Source organism: Lepidochelys kempii, chromosome 18, assembly GCF_965140285.1.
Source record: "Lepidochelys kempii isolate rLepKem1 chromosome 18, rLepKem1.hap1, whole genome shotgun sequence".
Taxonomy (NCBI): domain Eukaryota; kingdom Metazoa; phylum Chordata; order Testudines; family Cheloniidae; genus Lepidochelys; species Lepidochelys kempii.
Genome location: NC_136397.1, coordinates 18,071,961 through 18,089,503, shown reverse-complemented (window position 1 = coordinate 18,089,503; position 17,543 = coordinate 18,071,961). Strand labels below are relative to the sequence as shown.

General features: G+C 46.8%; 1 protein-coding gene, 1 long non-coding RNA gene and 1 pseudogene across 4 annotated transcripts in view; 2 read left to right on the top strand and 1 right to left on the bottom strand.

Moving 5' to 3' along the window:
* Positions 1–3,335: 3,335 nt before the first annotated feature.
* LOC140900145 (uncharacterized) lies at positions 3,336–14,677 on the bottom strand. Of its 3 annotated transcripts, none has more exons than XR_012155567.2 (3): positions 13,230–14,677; positions 4,466–5,579; positions 3,336–3,887 (listed from the first exon to the last, which is right to left on the bottom strand). It is a non-coding gene; the product is annotated as an uncharacterized LOC140900145 (long non-coding RNA). The 3 variants fall into 3 exon arrangements; XR_012155569.2 differs by having other exon boundaries at positions 13,261–14,677; XR_012155568.2 differs by having other exon boundaries at positions 14,184–14,677.
* On the top strand, positions 11,415–12,542 carry LOC140900143 (actin-related protein T2-like; annotated as a pseudogene).
* The window catches only part of SSU72 (SSU72 homolog, RNA polymerase II CTD phosphatase), a 62,230-nt gene continuing 58,268 nt past the window's right edge, over positions 13,582–17,543 (top strand). The window contains exon 1 of the mRNA XM_073316867.1: positions 13,582–13,826. Coding sequence (XP_073172968.1) covers positions 13,747–13,826 — 80 coding nt within the window. The 5' untranslated portion in view covers positions 13,582–13,746. The remainder of the gene's footprint in view (positions 13,827–17,543) is intronic.

The window sequence follows — 17,543 nt, the reverse complement described above, 5'->3', positions numbered from 1 at the left end:
CCCGCTCAGGTAACCATCACCCTATGTCTCCTGGGTGCTGGCAGATGCGGTACGGCATTGCTACACAGTAGCAGCAACCCCTTGCCTTGTGGCAGCAGACGGTACAGTATGACTGGTAGCCGTCATCGTCATGTCCGAGGTGCTCCTGGCCACATCGGCTGGGAGCGCCTGGGCAGACATGGGCGCAGGGACTAAATTTGGAGTGACTTGACCAGGTCATTCTCTTTAGTCCTGCAGTCAGTCCTATTGAACCGTCTTATGGTGAGCGGGCAGGCGATACGGACTGCTAGCAGTCGTACTGTACCATCTTCTGCCGAGCAGCCATGAGATGTGGATGGCATGCAGTCCTTCTGCACCGTCTGCTGCCAGCCAAAGATGTAAAAGATAGATGGAGTGGATCAAAACAAGAAATAGACCAGATTTGTTTTGTACTCATTTGCTTCCCCCCTACCCTGTCTAGGGGACTCATTCTTCTAGGTCACACTGCAGTCACTCACAGAGAAGGTGCAGCGAGGTAAATCTAGCCATGTATCAATCAGAGGCCAGGCTAACCTCCTTGTTCCCATAAGAACAATAACTTAGGTGCACCATTTCTTATTGGAACCCTCCGTGAAGTCCTGCCTGAAATACTCCTAGATGTAAAGCCACCCCCTTTGTTGATTTTAGCTCCCTGAAGCCAACCCTGTAAGCCGTGTCCTCAGTCGCCCCTCCCGGTGTCAGAGCAATGGCAAACAATCGGGCATCTGAGAGTGCTGTCCAGAGCAGTCACAATGGAGCACTCTGATGGGGCTAAAACATTGTCGCGGGTGGTTCTGGGTACGTATCGTCAGGCCCCCGTTCCCTCCCTCCCTCCGTGAAAGCAAGGGCAGACAATCATTTTGCGCCTTTTTTCCTGAGTTACCTTTGCAGACGCCATACCACAGCAAGCATGGAGCCCGCTCAGGTAACCGTCACCCTATGTCTCCTGGGTGCTGGCAGACGCGGTACGGCTTTGCTGCACAGTAGCAGCAACCCATTGCCTTCTGGCAGCAGACGGTGCAATACGACTGGTAGTCGTCCTCGTCGTGTCTGAGGTGCTCCTGGCCACATCGGCTGGGAGCGCCTGGGCAGACATGGGCGCAGGGACTAAATTTGGAGTGACTTGACCAGGTCATTCTCTTTAGTCCTGCAGTCAGTCCTATTGAACCGTCTTATGGTGAGCGGGCAGGCGATACAGACTGCTAGCAGTCGTACTGTACCATCTTCTGCCAGGCAGGCAAGAGATGAGGATTGCTAGTAGTCGTATTGTACCATCTTCTGCCAGGCAGGCAAGAGATGAGGATGGCTAGCAGTCGTACTGTACCATCTTCTGCCAAGCAGCCATGAGATGTGGATGGCATGCAGTCCTTCTGCACCGTCTGCTGCCAGCCAAAGATGTAAAAGATAGATGGAGTGGGTCAAAACAAGAAATAGACCAGATTTGTTTTGTACTCATTTGCCTCCTCCCCTGTCTAGGGGACTCATTCCTCTAGGTCACACTGCAGTCACTCACAGAGAAGGTGCAGCGAGGTAAATCTAGCCATGTATCAATCAGAGGCCAGGCTAACCTCCTTGTTCCCATAAGAACAATAACTTAGGTGCACCATTTCTTATTGGAACCCTCCGTGAAGTCCTGCCTGAAATACTCCTTGATGTAAAGACACCCCCGTTGTTGATTTTAGCTCCCTGAAGCCAACCCTGTAAGCCGTGTCGTCAGTCACCCCTCCCGGCGTCAGAGCAACGGCAGACAATCGTTCCGTGCCTTTTTTCTGTGCGGACGCCATACCAAGGCAAGCATGGAGGCCGCTCAGCTCACTTTGGCAATTAGGAGCACATTAAACACCACACGCATTATCCAGCAGTATATGCAGCACCAGAACCTGGCAAAGCGATACCGGGCGAGGAGGCGACGTCAGCGCGGTCACGTGAGTGATCAGGACATGGACACAGATTTCTCTGAAAGCATGGGCCCTGCCAAGGCATGCATCATGGTGCTAATGGGGCAGGTTCATGCTGTGGAACGCCGATTCTGGGCTCGGGAAACAAGCACAGACTGGTGGGACCGCATAGTGTTGCAGGTCTGGGACGATTCCCAGTGGCTGCAAAACTTTCGCATGCGTAAGGGCACTTTCATGGAACTTTGTGACTTGCTTTCCCCTGCCCTGAGGCGCATGAATACCAAGATGAGAGCAGCCCTCACAGTTGAGAAGCGAGTGGCGATAGCCCTGTGGAAGCTTGCAATGCCAGACAGCTACCGGTCAGTTGGGAATCAATTTGGAGTGGGCAAATCTACTGTGGGGGCTGCTGTGATGCAAGTAGCCCACGCAATCAAAGATCTGCTGATATCAAGGGTAGTGACCCTGGGAAATGTGCAGGTCATAGTGGATGGCTTTGCTACAATGGGATTCCCTAACTGTGGTGGGGCCATAGACGGAACCCATATCCCTATCTTGGCACCGGAGCACCAAGCCGCCGAGTACATAAACCGCAAGGGGTACTTTTCGATAGTGCTGCAAGCTCTGGTGGATCACAAGGGACGTTTCACCAACATCAACGTGGGATGGCCGGGAAAGGTGCATGATGCTCGCATCTTCAGGAAGTCTGGTCTGTTTCAAAAGCTGCAGGAAGGGACTTTATTCCCAGACCAGAAAATAACTGTTGGGGATGTTGAAATGCCTATATGTATCCTTGGGGACCCAGCCTACCCCTTAATGCCATGGCTCATGAAGCCGTACACAGGCAGCCTGGACAGTAGTCAGGAGCTGTTCAACTACAGGCTGAGCAAGTGCAGAATGGTGGTAGAATGTGCATTTGGACGTTTAAAGGCGCGCTGGCGCAGTTTACTGACTCGCTTAGACCTCAGCGAAACCAATATTCCCACTATTATTACTGCTTGCTGTGTGCTCCACAATATCTGTGAGAGTAAGGGGGAGACGTTTATGGCGGGGTGTGAGGTTGAGGCAAATCGCCTGGCTGCTGGTTACGTGCAGCCAGACACCAGGGCGGTTAGAAGAGCACAGGAGGGCGCGGTACGCATCAGAGAAGCTTTGAAAATCAGTTTCATGACTGGCCAGGCTACGGTGTGAAAGTTCTGTTTGTTTCTCCTTGATGAAACCCCCCGCCCCTTGGTTCACTCTACTTCCCTGTAAGCTAACCACCCTCCCCTCCTCCCTTCAATCACCGCTTGCAGAGGCAATAAAGTCATTGTTGCTTCACATTCATGCATTCTTTATTCATTCATCACACAAATAGGGGGATGACTACCAAGGTAGCCCAGGAGGGGTGGTGGAGGAGGGAAGGAAAATGCCACACAGCACTTTAAGCACAGCACTTTAAAAGTTTACAACTTTAAAATTTATTGAATGACAGCCTTCTTTTTTTGGGGCAATCCTCTGTGGTGGAGTGGCTGGTTGGCCGGAGGCCCCCCCACCGCGTTCTTGGGCGTCTGGGTGTGGAGGCTATGGAACTTGGGGAGGAGGGCGGTTGGTTACAGAGGGGCTGCAGTGGCAGTCTGTGCTCCAGCTGCCTTTGCTGCAGCTCAACCATACACTGGAGCACACTGGTTTGGTCCTGCAGCAGCCTCAGCATTGAATCCTGCCTCCTCTCATCACGCTGCCGCCACATTTGAGCTTCAGCCCTCTCTTCAGCCCGCCACTTACTCTCTTCAGCCTGCCACCTCTCCTCCCGGTCATTTTGTGCTTTCCTGCACTCTGACATTATTTGCCTCCACGCATTCGTCTGTGCTCTGTCAGTGTGGGAGGACAGCATGAGCTCGGAGAACATTTCATCGCGAGTGCGTTTTTTTTTCTTTCTAAGCTTCACTAGCCTCTGGGAAGGAGAAGATCCTGTGATCATTGAAACACATGCAGCTGGTGGAGAAAAAAAAAGGGACAGCGGTATTTAAAAAGACACATTTTATAAAACAGTGGCTACACTCTTTCAGGGTAAACCTTGCTGTTAACATTACATACATAGCACATGTGCTTTCGTTACAAGGTCGCATTTTGCCTCCTCCCACCGCGTGACTACCCCCTCAACCTTCTCCCCTCCCTGTGGCTAACAGCGGGGAACATTTCTGTTTAGCCACAGGCAAACAGCCCAGCAGGAATGGGCTCCTGCTGAAGAAAAGCACTCTATTTCAACCAGGTGACCATGAATTATATCTCACTCTCCTGAGGATAACACAGAGAGATAAAGAATGGATGTTGTTTGAATGCCAGCAAACATACACTGCAATGCTTTGTTCTACAATGATTCCCGAGTACGTGTTACTGGTCTGGAGTGGTAAAGTGTCCTACCATGAAGGACGCAATAAGGCTGCCCTCCCCAGAAACCTTTTGCAAAGGCTTTAGGACTACATCTAGGAGAACCGCAAATGCCAGGGCAAAGTAATCCTTTCACATGCTTGCTTTTAAACCATGTATGGTATTTTAAAAGGTACACTCACCAGAGGTCCCTTCTCCGCCTGCTGGGTCCAGGAGGCAGCCTTGGGTGGGTTCGGGGGGGTACTGGCTCCAGGTCTAGGGTGAGAAACAGTTCCTGGCTGTCGGGAAAACCGGTTTCTCCGCTTGCTTGCTGTGAGCTGTCTTCTTCGTCCCCAAAACCTGCTTCCGTATTGCCTCCATCTCCATTGAAGGAGTCAAACAACACGGCTGGGGTAGTGGTGGCTGAACCCCCTAAAATGGCATGCAGCTCATCATAGAAGCGGCATGTTTGGGGCTCTGACCCAGAGCGGCTGTTCGCCTCTCTGGTTTTCTGGTAGGCTTGCCTCAGCTCCTTCAGTTTCACGCGGCACTGCTTCGGGTCCCTGTTATGGCCTCTGTCCTTCATGCCCTGGGAGATTTTGACAAAGGTTTTGGCATTTCGAAAACTGGAACGGAGTTCTGATAGCATGGATTCCTCTCCCCAAACAGCGATCAGATCCCGTACCTCCCGTTCGGTCCATGCTGGAGCTCTTTTGCGATTCTGGGACTCCATCATCGTCACCTGTGCTGATGAGCTCTGCATGGTCACCTGCAGCTTTCCACACTGGCCAAACAGGAAATGAGATTCCAAAGTTTGCGGTTCTTTTCCTGTCTACCTGGCCAGTGCATCTGAGTTGAGAGTGCTGTCCAGAGCGGTCATAATGGAGCACTCTGGGATAGCTCCTGGAGGCCAATACCATCGAATTGTGTCCACAGTACCCCAAATTCGAGCTGGCAACGTCGATTTAAGCGCTAATCCACTTGTCAGGGGTGGAGTAAGGAAATCGATTTTAAGAGCCCTTTAAGTCGAAATAGAGGGCTTCATTGTGTGGACGGGTGCAGGTTGACATCGATTTAACGCTGCTAAATTCGACCTAAAGTCCTAGTGTAGACCAGGGCTTTGATGTAACTTGGCTGGTGATGGCACATGCATTCCCAAGCAGCTCTCATCACAGGTTCTCCTTTGCGAAACCCTTGTAGGTCAGATGGCAGCATCTCAGATCCAGACAAATGCACTGAGCTTCAGACACAGGCTCTAGAGGGATTTTTAGATCGACTGTGGCTTTAAAGGTACCATCGATCTCTGCTGTCATAGACCTGTCAATAGATAATAGGCTGAGCAAAAACTCCAACTCTAAACACCCTGAACTTTGTGGCTCAGGCTCAAATCATACACGTATGGCCACCCCCGCACCTCTCCCACCCCCGAGAGAGAAAGGGACTTGCACAAGGTCCCACTGTGAATCGGTGGCAGAGCCAGAAACAAACCCAGGAATCCTCGAGCCCTGCTCTGACCACAAGCCAATGCTTCCACGTGCACAATGAAAACAGTCATAACAAGGTTAACAGGGGTTACCCAGAGTTTTATGGGCTGGAGCCGCTCCCTTACTCTTCCTGCTGTGGAAGTCCCGTCCCCCCTGCTCTGACACCCCCACTGTTTTGTGATGCAGCTGATTAAAGCAGCTGACTCGCAGCCTGCAGTCTTGTGACGGGATATTTTGTGTTTGTTGCACTGAGCTGTCCTTTTACAAATCACACCGAGAGCAGTGAGGCTGCACGGGGAGGATTGCTGTGGGGAGGGGAAGGAATGGAACACCCCTGCCCCCACCCCCAATTTTTGAATGGCAGCAGACCAGTTCCCCAACAGCTGGTGCAGCCTTGGCACTGCAGTGGCACCAGTGGCCAACAGTGCATTGCCATCTGGGGCAAGAATGCCCAGGGCCCTCCCGCCCATAGTCACAGATGTGCTGATGTTGCCTTCCCCTCCCCAGCTGCCAAACCTCCCTGCTTGCTGAGGTGCATGGAACATGCTGTACAGATGAAGAACTATGAGAATGCTCAAATCCCCAGGCTCTGTGAGCTAAACTCACACATATCTGGGTAGGAGGGGATCTGATTGTACCACCCTGCCTGCTGGCCTAGGGCATGAGTTCTTCCTAGCAAGGGAGGACAAATGCAGAGAAGGAAATGCATGTGGATTTCTTCAGAAGAGCACTTTCCAATGAGAAGGAATCAGCTTCTCTTTCCCTCCGAAGCCTCATCAGCATTACCCAAGCTGCTGACGTGACCGAATGCTGAAAAAGAGTTGTCTGACTCCAGAGTCTTAAGGATGCTGATGGAGAAGAAATAAAAAAAGGCCACACCCATAAAGATGAAAAACACCCCTCCCTGGCACTACTGAGGTAGCACTTCTACATCAAGGAGTCTTCTGCTTGCTTTTAGCCCTTTCAATAAATTGCTGACCTTTTTGGATTTAAAAAATCAAGCAGAAGCAAGAGTCATAAAGCCAAAAGAAGACGTTTTCTTATGTAAACAAGCAGGAGCAGTTCTCGTCAGTTTAACTTTCTGATTTTCAAGCACTCACCATAATGTCCTAGGCTACAGAGTATCAGAGGGGTGGCCATGTTCGTCTGTATCCCCAAAAACAATGAGGAGACTGGTGGCATCTTAAAGATTAACAGATTTATTTGGGCATAAGCTTTCGTGGGGAAAAAACCCACTTCTTCAGATGCATGGGGGCTGCAGAGGAAGTTTTAAATAAAAACTTTGAATAATTAAATATTTATTTTCATACTAGGTTTGTTCAGGTCTTATAAAGATCACCAGTTGCCTGAAAGAGAGTCCCTTTAAATTGGAAAGCATGCAATCCAGCACTTCAAAAAAGTTTGTGTTCTTTTGTTTTTTAATACTTGTATAGACAATTGAAATCAAAAGAGTAGATTTTTTTCAAGGCTCAAATGGCACTTAGGCACTCAATTCCCATTTATGAAAATCTACCCCAAAGTCTCCTTCACTGATGTTGTCCTTTTTCCTTTTGGCAAAGACTTATATACAGATTATCTCCCACTTGTGTTTCTAATGGAGCTTGAAATGGCTTTGTTCTTATTATTCTTGTTGTGCATATGCTAATTAAAAGCCAAATCAACAAATGTTTGCACAAATAAGACAGATCTATGACAAGACAATAAGACTGATCTTAGGGATTTCAGTACCTATCTGGACTTAGAATTGCAGACTTGGAGGGCATAAAGATGTTGTAGGGAGGAGGGTTTTAGGTTTACTGGGAACTGGGGAACCTTTGGGGAAAGGAAGAGCCTATGCAGGAAGGATGGGCTGCACCTAACCCAAAATGGAACCAGATGGCTGGAGTGTAAAATTGAAAAAGTTGGAAAGGATTGTTTTAAACTAAGGGATTGGGGAAAGCTGGCAGATGTGGATGGTCACACGACCTGAGCGGAGGCATCCCTTAGGGATGAATTTATTAAAGGGGGAAGAGTAGCACTGGAATTGAATTGGAATTAATTTGCAAACTGGATACAATTAACTTAGGCTTGAATAAAGACTGGGAGTGGATGTGTCATTACACAAAGTAAAACTATTTCCCCATGTTTATTCCCGCCCTACTGTTCTTGTCAACTGCTGGAAATGGCCCAACTTGATTATCACTACAAAAGGTTCCCCCACACCCTCCTGCGGGTAATAGCTCACCTTTCCTGATCACTCTTGTTACAGTCTGTATGGTAACACCCATTGTTTCATGTTCTCTGTGTATATAAAATCTCCCCACTGTATTTTCCACTGTATGCATCCGATGAAGTGAGCTGTAGCTCACGAAAGTTTACTCTCTAATAAATTTGTTAGTCTCTAAGCTGCCACAAGTCCTCCTTTTTTTTTTTAAAAGGGGGAAGTCTATCGCCTAGTAAAGAGGATTGAAAAGAAGTTGGTAAATTACAGGTGGGAGTTAGCGAGGAACAGTCATTTAAACACAACTCATGAAGGCAAGCAACTGAATATAGACAAATGGACAAGTGCTGATATACAAATGCTAGAAGTCTAACTACTAAGATGGGTTTCAGAGTAACAGCCGTGTTAGTCTGTATTCGCAAAAAGAAAAGGAGGACTTGTGGCACCTTAGAGACTAACCAATTTATTTGAGCATAAGCTTTTGTGAGCTACAGCTCACTTCATCGGATGCATCCTGTGGAAAGTGTAGAAGATCTTTTTATACACACAAAGCATGGAAAAAATACCCCGCCCCCCAGACCCCACTCTCCTGCTGGTAATAGCCCATCCAAAGTGACCACTCTCTTTACAATGTGTATGATAATCAAGGTGGACCATTTCCAGCACAAATCCAGGTTTTCTCACCCCGCCCTTTTTTTTTTTCCAAAAACCACACACACAAACTCACTCTCCTGCTGGTAATAGCTTATCCAAAAGTGACCACTCTCCTTACAATGTGTATGAAAATCATGGTGGGCCATTTCCAGCACAAATACAGGTTTTCTCACCCTCCGCCTCCCCCCCAACAAACTCACTGTCCTGCTGGTAATAGCCCATCCAAAGTGACCACTCTCTTTACAATGTGCATGATAATCACACCTTGATTATCATGCACATTGTAAAGAGAGTGATCACTTTGGATGGGCTATTACCAGCAGGAGAGTGAGTTTGGGGGGGGGGGGGGGAGGGTGAGAAAACCTGGATTTGTGCTGGAAATGGCCCACCTTGATTTTCATACACATTGTAAGGAGAGTGGTCACTTTGGATAAGCTATTACCAGCAGGAGAGTGAGTTTGTGTGTGTGGTTTTTGGAAAAAAAGGGGGGGTGTGAGAGAACCTGGATTTGTGCTGGAAATGGCCCACCTTGTTTATCATACACATTGTAAAGAGAGTTGTCACTTTGGATGGGCTATTACCAGCAGGAGAGTGAGTTTGGGGGGGGGTGGGTGGTGAGAAAACCTGGATTTGTGCTGGAAATGGCCCAACTTGATTATCATACACATTGTAAGGAGAGTGATCACTTTAGATAAGCTATTACCAGCAGGAGAGTGGGGTGGGAGGAGGTATTGTTTCATGGTCTCTGTGTATATAATGTCTTCTGCAGTTTCCACAGTATGCATCCGATGAAGTGAGCTGTAGCTCACGAAAGCTTATGCTCAAATAAATTGGTTAGTCTCTAAGGTGCCACAAGTACTCCTTTTCTTTCTACTAAGATGGGTGGATTAGAATGCCTGGCATTAAATGAGCATATTGATATAATCGGCATCACAGAAACTTGGTGGAATGAGGATAATCAGCGGTATGTGGAAATACCAGGGTACAAAATATATAGGAATGACAGAGTAGGTAGTGCTGGTCGGGGAGTGGCTCTATATGAGTAAGAAAGCATAAAGTCCAATACAGTAAAAATCTTAAATAAATCAAACAATACCATAGACTCTGTAGGGATAGAAATTCCATGCTTGGCTAAGAGGATAGTAGTAAGAACATACTAGCAACCACCAGACCAGGGTGGTGACTGTGATTGTGAAATGCTCAGGGAGATTAGAGAGGCTACAAAGGCAGAAAACGCAACAATAATGGGGGATTTCAACTATCCTCATTTTGACTGGGAACATGTCACCTCAGGAAGGGATGCAGAGATGAAATTTCTAGACACATTAAATGACTCCTCTTTGAGGCACCTAGTCCTGGAACCCACAACTGGAGAGAAGTCCTAAGTGGAGTACAGGATCTGATCCAAGAGGTGAATACAGCTGAACTGCTCTGTAATAGGCAGCAGGTTTAAAATAAACAAAAGAAAGTATGTCTTCACAGAGCCAACCTTTGGAACTCATTGCCAGGGGATGTTGTGAATGCCAAAAGTATAACTGGGCTCAAAAAAGAATGAGATAAATTCATGGAGCATAGGTCCATCAATGGCCATTAGCCAAGATGGTCAGAGACACAACCACATGCTCTGGGTGTCCCTAAACCTCCAACTACCAGAAGCTGGGTTTGGAGGACAGGGGATGGATCACTCAAAATTGCCCTGTTCTGTTCATTCCCTCTGGCCACTGTCAGAGACAGGATACTGGGCTAGATGGACAATTGTCTGACCCAGTGGGGCTATTCTTATGTTTGTACAAAGAATTACTCTACTTACAAAGTTGAATGATTGTAAGAGCAGGTGTTTTTTTGGATTTACTTAAATTAGACAAACCACTGGGTCTTCCACAGAGCTCCGTGCAGAAGGAGCCTTAAGTCCATGCAGATCTCTTTGCAGAACAAAGGCCTGATATAGGAGTGGGATAAACACAGCAGGAGTACGTTCAGTCTGGTCTGAGGGGCCATGCTCCCGCAGCTCAGTCCTCCCACAGTCCAAGCTGAACTCTATTACAGAGCAACCCAGTTCATTTGGGCCTCCATCTTTAAATGCCCATCCATGCCAATTTTGCTGACCTGGCTTTAATTTATTGTCAATGTACCTCTGTTGCCCCCGGCACCTTTGCTTGGATAAGGACCCTCAAGAGGCAAAAGCAGATAGCTGCAACTGTGTCAGATATAGACTCTGCCATGAGCAGACTGGAAAAGTTTTCAAATTCATGCTTATCTTTTTGGATTGTCTGGGAGGCAACATAGTCAGTGCAGGCAACCTGGGTATCAGGACTCTAGCTTCATAGATGGTCAAAAGAGACCATTAATGATCATCTAGTCAACTCCTGTATAACACCGGCCAGAGAACTTGGCACAATAATTCCCACATGAAGCCCATAATTTGTGGCTGAGCTACAGCATATTTCTGAACAAGGTTCTGTTCCTGATTTGGGAAGGGCAGATGGTCTAGTGATCAGAGTAGAGGACTGGAACCATGGGCTCTACCCCTAGATCTGTCTCTAGTATCCTTTGTGACCTCAGGTAAGTTACTTAACCTCTGTGTTCCTTGATTTTCCATCTGTAAAATGGGGATAATATTTTCCTACTTTTGTAAAGAGCTTCGGGATCCTTGGATGGAATGCACTATCAAAATTTAGTGTGGTTATTATTGTTTTGTGACCTCAGGAATCTAGAATATTTATCCCTGAACATTCTAACTTCACTAAATTTCCAAAAAACCAAAACCAAGCCCCAGCGCCAACCTCAGCAGCTTCATTCTCTCTTCCTGCTGTAATGTTTGATTAAAAAATCTTACAAACCTGAGCTGTGATTTTTGACAATGGATCCGGTCATGTAAAGCTGGCATTGCAGGAGAGATGACATCAAGATCTGTCATTATTTCAGTGGTTGGTCACCCTAAAGTGAAAGCAGCTGTGCCTGGAGATGGTCAGGAGGAATACTATGTTGGAGAAGAAGCCCTGTCCAAGTTGGAGGACCTTATCTTTGAAATATCCTATTGACCATGGCAGGGCTGCATCTTGAGATGACGTGGAGAAGCTCTGGAGACACATCTAGGCGTGTGAGCTTAGAACAGATGCCAGCGAGAGGCCAGTGCTAAAGAGCAAGCCCCCTCTGAATCCCCTTCACAATTGAGAAAAAATAACTGAGCTGATGTTTGAGCATTTTAAGGTACCAGGTCTGTATCTATCTGTGCAGGTGACATTGGCATTGTATGTCATACCACTGGAATGGTAATGGACAGTGGAGATGGAGTTACCCATGCAGTGCCCATCTATGAAGGACACTGCTTACCTCATGCTGTTTCCAGGCTGGATGTTGCAGGCAGGGATATCACTGAATACCTCATGAGGCTCCTCTCGACAAGTGGCTGTTCTCTCATGAGCAGGGCTAAGAGAAATATGGTGAACTGTCAGATATCAAGGAAAAGTCCTGCTATGTGGCTTTAGACCCCAGCCAAGAGATTAAGAAGAAGTCAGAGGAGGTCCTGAGAGATTATAAACTTCCTGATGGAAATGCCATCAAAATTGGTCTTCACCTCTGCAGAGCACCAGAAAATCTTTTCACGTAGCATTGGCATTGATACACCCAGAGCTTCATACTCTGATTTCCAACAGAGTTACAAAGCGTGATGGGGATATTTGCCTGCATCTGTATGGCAATGTGGTATTGGCTGGTGGCTCATCCCTTTTTCAGGGACTAAATGAGAGGCTGTTTAAAGAGATAGAGCAGCAAGTCCATAAAGGAGTTCATGTAAGGATTGTAGCCCTGCCAGACAGGAAGTGCTCTGTGCAGATGGGAGCTTCCATCATTACTTACCTGGCATCCTTCATGCCAATGTGGATCACTGTTTGGGACTACAAAGAATAAGGACCTTCTGTTATGCACAGAAAATGCTTTTAAGAGGTCTCAGGTCAGAGTTGAATTGTGTCAGCTACCATTGAGAATTGCACTGAAGACTTAACTGGAAAAAAAAGTTGTCCCGTGATGGTGATTGAATAAAAGTGAAAAAGTGCATTAAATGATCTTTGCAGTGTTGTTATAGCTGTGTTGGTCCCAGAATATTAGAGAGACAAGGCGGTTGAGGTACTATCTTTTATTGGACCAACTTCTGACAGTGAGAGAGACAAGCTTTCAAGTTACACAGAGCTACAGGACCTGAAGAAGAGCTCTGTGTAGCTCAGAAGCTTGTCTCTTTCACCAACCAAAGATATTACCTCACTCACCTTGTCTCTCTGTGGTATTTATAAGGTGCTCATCATCTTGGAATCTGTGGTATTAGTAGTTATTATAGCCTAAAAAAAGGATGCTCTGGGGGATAAACTGATCACTACAATTGTCAGATAGGAATTATCCCCCCACCCTCTTGTTCCCCCTCCCTGCCCCTGGCTTTGCACTCTGTGTAATCATTTGTGTCCCTGCCAAATGTGTGCCAGATGCCTCAGTATTAGGATTGTAAATTTAAATGGCTGCATGAGGGTCAGGGCAATGGCGAATCAGGGCCTTTTTCTATAAGAAAGTGAGTTCTAGAGAGTTTCCCTACTGAGACTGTCACTTAGTGCCAGAGGCTTTTCTGATGGTATCACCTACCCTTTAGGGACTAGGCAAACTCATTTCTCACCAGCTCCAAAGTGTGCCTGGCTTTTATGTCTGAGAGCCTGGGTGGGATTCGAACCGCTGTCCAAAAGGCAATTCATTCTGAAGCACATTCTCTGCCTCCTCCCCTGGGCATGGCACAGAGCGCTGGCAGGCCCTCTTGCTCCACTAGGGCGGCGCTGTCACACTTGTGCTTCTCCTTTCTATGACTGGCGGCCCCTCGCTCTGGTGTAACGCTCACGGATCCGTCTTCTCTATGGCTGGCGGACCTTCCCTGCGGTGGCGCTCTCTCTTTCGGCCCGCCTCTCGATGGTATGCGAAGGGCTCCGCTCTCGCGCGGTCTCTATGGTTAGGGGAAGCAGGTCGACGCTGCCCCTGGTGACACGTCCCGGCGCCGCCCGTCGTTGGCTCTGGCCGCCATTTTATGTGAGCCGCAGCCGGAGCCGGACGGCCGGGACCAGAGGAGTCACGATACCGGCGGAGGGGAGCTGGGCCTCTTCCGCGTCCCGCCATGCCCTCCTCGCCGCTCCGGGTGGCCGTGGTGTGCTCCAGCAACCAGAACCGCAGCATGGAGGCGCACAACATCCTTAGGTAACCGGGGCCTGCCCGTCACTCCCCCTTCCCCGGGACCGGGCCTGCCCGGCCCTGCCCGTCGTGGCCCCTTCCCTCGCCGAGGCCGCCCCTCGTCTTCCCCACGCACGGGGGCTGCTCGCCGCCGCGTCTGCCCTGGGGCCTGCCCCGGACCGGATCCCCGCGCCCCTGCACCGGGCCCAGCCCGCTATCCTGGGGGAGGCTCGTAATCTTCTCCGGCGACTGAGCCTCCCGGCCCTGGGCACTCCCCAGCCGGCGTCCCCCTCCCGCCCGCTTCCCTTTGCCCGAGCCACCTGGGCTCGGCCCCGCTGGAGCCCGGCCCGGGGGCGGGTTTGAACCGCTCCTTGTGAGACTGACCCCGGTTCCTGGTCTCCATCGGGTCTCGCCCCCGTATTGACATGGGGCGGGGGGGGCGGTTCGGTTCACACTCTCGCCGGAAGAGATCGACGGGGCCCCACCTCCGCTGGCCTCGCTCAAGTCCCGGGCTGGGTTAATCTCCTTGGCCAGGGGTCTGGGCCCTATCCCGGCTTCCCCGGGCTGCTCCGCCCCTCTGATAAGGCTGGCCCGGTCCCAGGGCTCTGGCGGAGCATTAACATCCGCATCTCCCCCCCCCACAACAACCCCATGCTTGCCGGCCCGGAGCAATCCCATGGGCTGGCTTCTGGGGGGCTCGGCAGCCTAAAACCAACCTGCCCCGGCGTCATCCGCCCTCTCTGAATACACCGGCGGGATTCAGAGACTCGAGCCCCCTCTCGCTGGCTTGTTAGAGGGACACTGGACAGGCCGCTCAGCTCTGAACGTTCAATTTCCCCTTCAGGAATATGGCCGCTCGCATAGTTAGTGCTGCCAATGTTTTCAACTCTTCACTTAGTTTAGAGCGGAAAATACACGAGAGAGACCGAAAGGAGGGAGGAAAAAAGTGATGAGCCAGAAAGTGTGTTTGTTGAAGCTCCCTTATCTAGCACAAGGAAGTAATCTAGGTCTTGGCTTAAAATCACTTGAAAGGAAAGTTTAGGAATAAACTGAGGAATGTATTTAAAATGTTTTAAAGCACACATGGCACGTGATCAATAAAATATCTCTCTGGTGGTGGCAGCCATCTTGGTCGAAGGCAATTTACCATGTTAGTAATAGTCAAACTCATTGTAAGACTCATTGAGACAATATCATAAACATCCTGTTGTAAACAAAACTGCCTTTCCTGTTACTAAACATTAAAAAATATTAAAAATTAAGGGATTTTAAAAATGCAGTATACTTTTCACATTTTGCTGTTTTACTCTTTGTATTTCTCTCAGCTCCTACAAGGGAAACGGATGAAGTCACTTTCAGGTTCCCAATGCTGCAAGTTCTGTTGGGATTTAAAAAAAAAAAATCATGAAAACATTTCTATTGGTCTTAGATCTTGCAATGAGCTCTTAGCCTGTTAGCACAAAACTTAGGTTTTAAACAATATGAGTTAATAGTTAACAACCCCTTAAAATCATCATTAAATGGCTGTCTGGATAAAAAATATTTTCTTTCTTGTGTGCTGATAATGCTTCAGACAATTAAAAAAGTAATAAGTTATAGAAATTTACTGCTTCCATTTCCAAAATGACAGGTGAAATTCAGTGTTGATAAGTGCAAATGCACATTGGAAAACATACATTCAAATGATGGTGTCTAAATTAGCTGTACCACTCAAGAAAGAGATGTTGGAGTCATCGTGGATCATTCTCTGAATATTCTGGCTCAATGTGCAGCAGCAGTCAAAAAGGCAAATAGAATGTTAGGAACCATTAGGAAGGGAATAGATAAGACAGAAAATATCATAATGCGATTAAATAAATCCATTGTAAGCCTATTCCTTTAATGCTGCATGTACTTCTGGTCACCCCATCTTAAAAAGATATATCAGAATTGGAAAAACTACAGAGAAAGGCAACAAAAATGATTAGGGGTATGGACAGCTTCTGTGTGAGATTGATTAAAAAGACTGGGACTGCTCAGTTTAGAAAAGCTATGACTAAGGTGGGTATGATAGAAGTCTGTAAAATCATGAATGGTGTGGTGAGGGTGAATAGGGAAGTGTTACACACACACATACACAAAACACATACATACCTGGGGTCACTAATTGAAATAATAGGCAGATAGTTTAAAACAAAGATAAGGAAGTATTTATTCACACAGTCAACCTGTGGAACTTGTTGCAGTGGGATGTCATGAAGGCCAAAAGTATAACTGGGTTCAAAAAAGAATTAGAAAAATTCCCAGTGGATAGGTCCTTCAATGACTATTAGCCAAGATGGTCAGGGACGCAACCCCATGCTCTGGGAGTCCCTAAACTTCCAACCGCCAGAAGCTGGGACTGGACGACAGTGGATGGACCACTCGATAATTGCCCTCTTCGGTTCATTCCCTCTGAAGCGTCTGGTGCCAACCGTTGTTAGAAGACAGGATACTGGGCTAGATGGACCATTGGTCTGACCCAGTATGGTCATAATGTTCATTTATGCTGTTTTGCTTTTTACATATTCCTAATGTGGACAATGGAAAATATTCATTTTCTAGTGAACTTCAATTTGTGGTTTATAGACTCTTAAGTCAGAGATGGAAAATACCTACTTGATCATCCAGTCATCCATCTTGCTATTGTGGGATTGTGCCCTACAGTGCTTTACATGTTTTTCCAAAGCACACTACAACTAGATATTGCATCAAACAATGTGGGGGAATGTTTCAATTGAACAAAACTGTTACTGAAATTTTAAAATAGCATAGAGGCATTTATATTGCATTTTATAAAGTTTCTCAGACAAAAAATTAGGTTTTATAATACAGGATACTGTCCCTTTGAAACGATGGGCAGAGTTTTACATGATATCTAAAAATGCTTGAAAGAGCTTTCTGAAACGTGATGCTCTGAGGGGTTGTAAAACTATTCTGTTTGTAGTTTATTTTAAAATATTTGCACTGAGAAACTGAAACAATAAAATTAAAACCCTGTTACAGGGCTTTTCTTAGTGTTGAGGAAGTTCTATTAAATAGTTCATATCTTAAATATTGTTTACCCTACTCTCAAGTTTCAGTATTTATGGGTATAGGCTTTACAGATTTTGTTTAAAAAAAAAACAACACTAATTTTTTTTTAAGTCAAGTCTTTTCACTTTGGCAGTGTTATTTTTTTTCTAGTTCTTAATTTGTGGAGGAAACATTTGTCAATACTGCCCATCATCTTAAAAATTTACTCAGTTTATGATATTTTTGACCTGTCTGAAGCACTATAGAATTTTAAAACCATTTATTTTGTTAGTCTTAATACATGGTTTATGTGGGGTGTTTTCAATATTTTTATTGTAATAGGGTCTTATGCTTTTTTTTTTTTTTAAATGCATGAAATTATCAGGTGTTTCAGGTAGGTTTGATATAAAATTGAAAACTTGTCCTTGACAAAAATCTCAATATTTGTCTCTGTTTTGGACTCAGAAATGCTAGTTCCAAATAAAAACGTTTTTCTGACACATTTCAACTCTTTTCTCTTCGCCCCCCCCCCCAAAAAAAAAAAAAGGGAAAAAAAGAAAAACAGTGCTCTTGCGTATAGAAACTTCAGGATTTGGGATGGTTCAAAATTGATCAAATTATCTTTTAAAGGTCTGCTTCTGCTATAACCCCCCCTCAAATTTTAACCCTCTTTTAAAAAAAAAAAAGGAAGATTTTTTTGAGAAATCTATA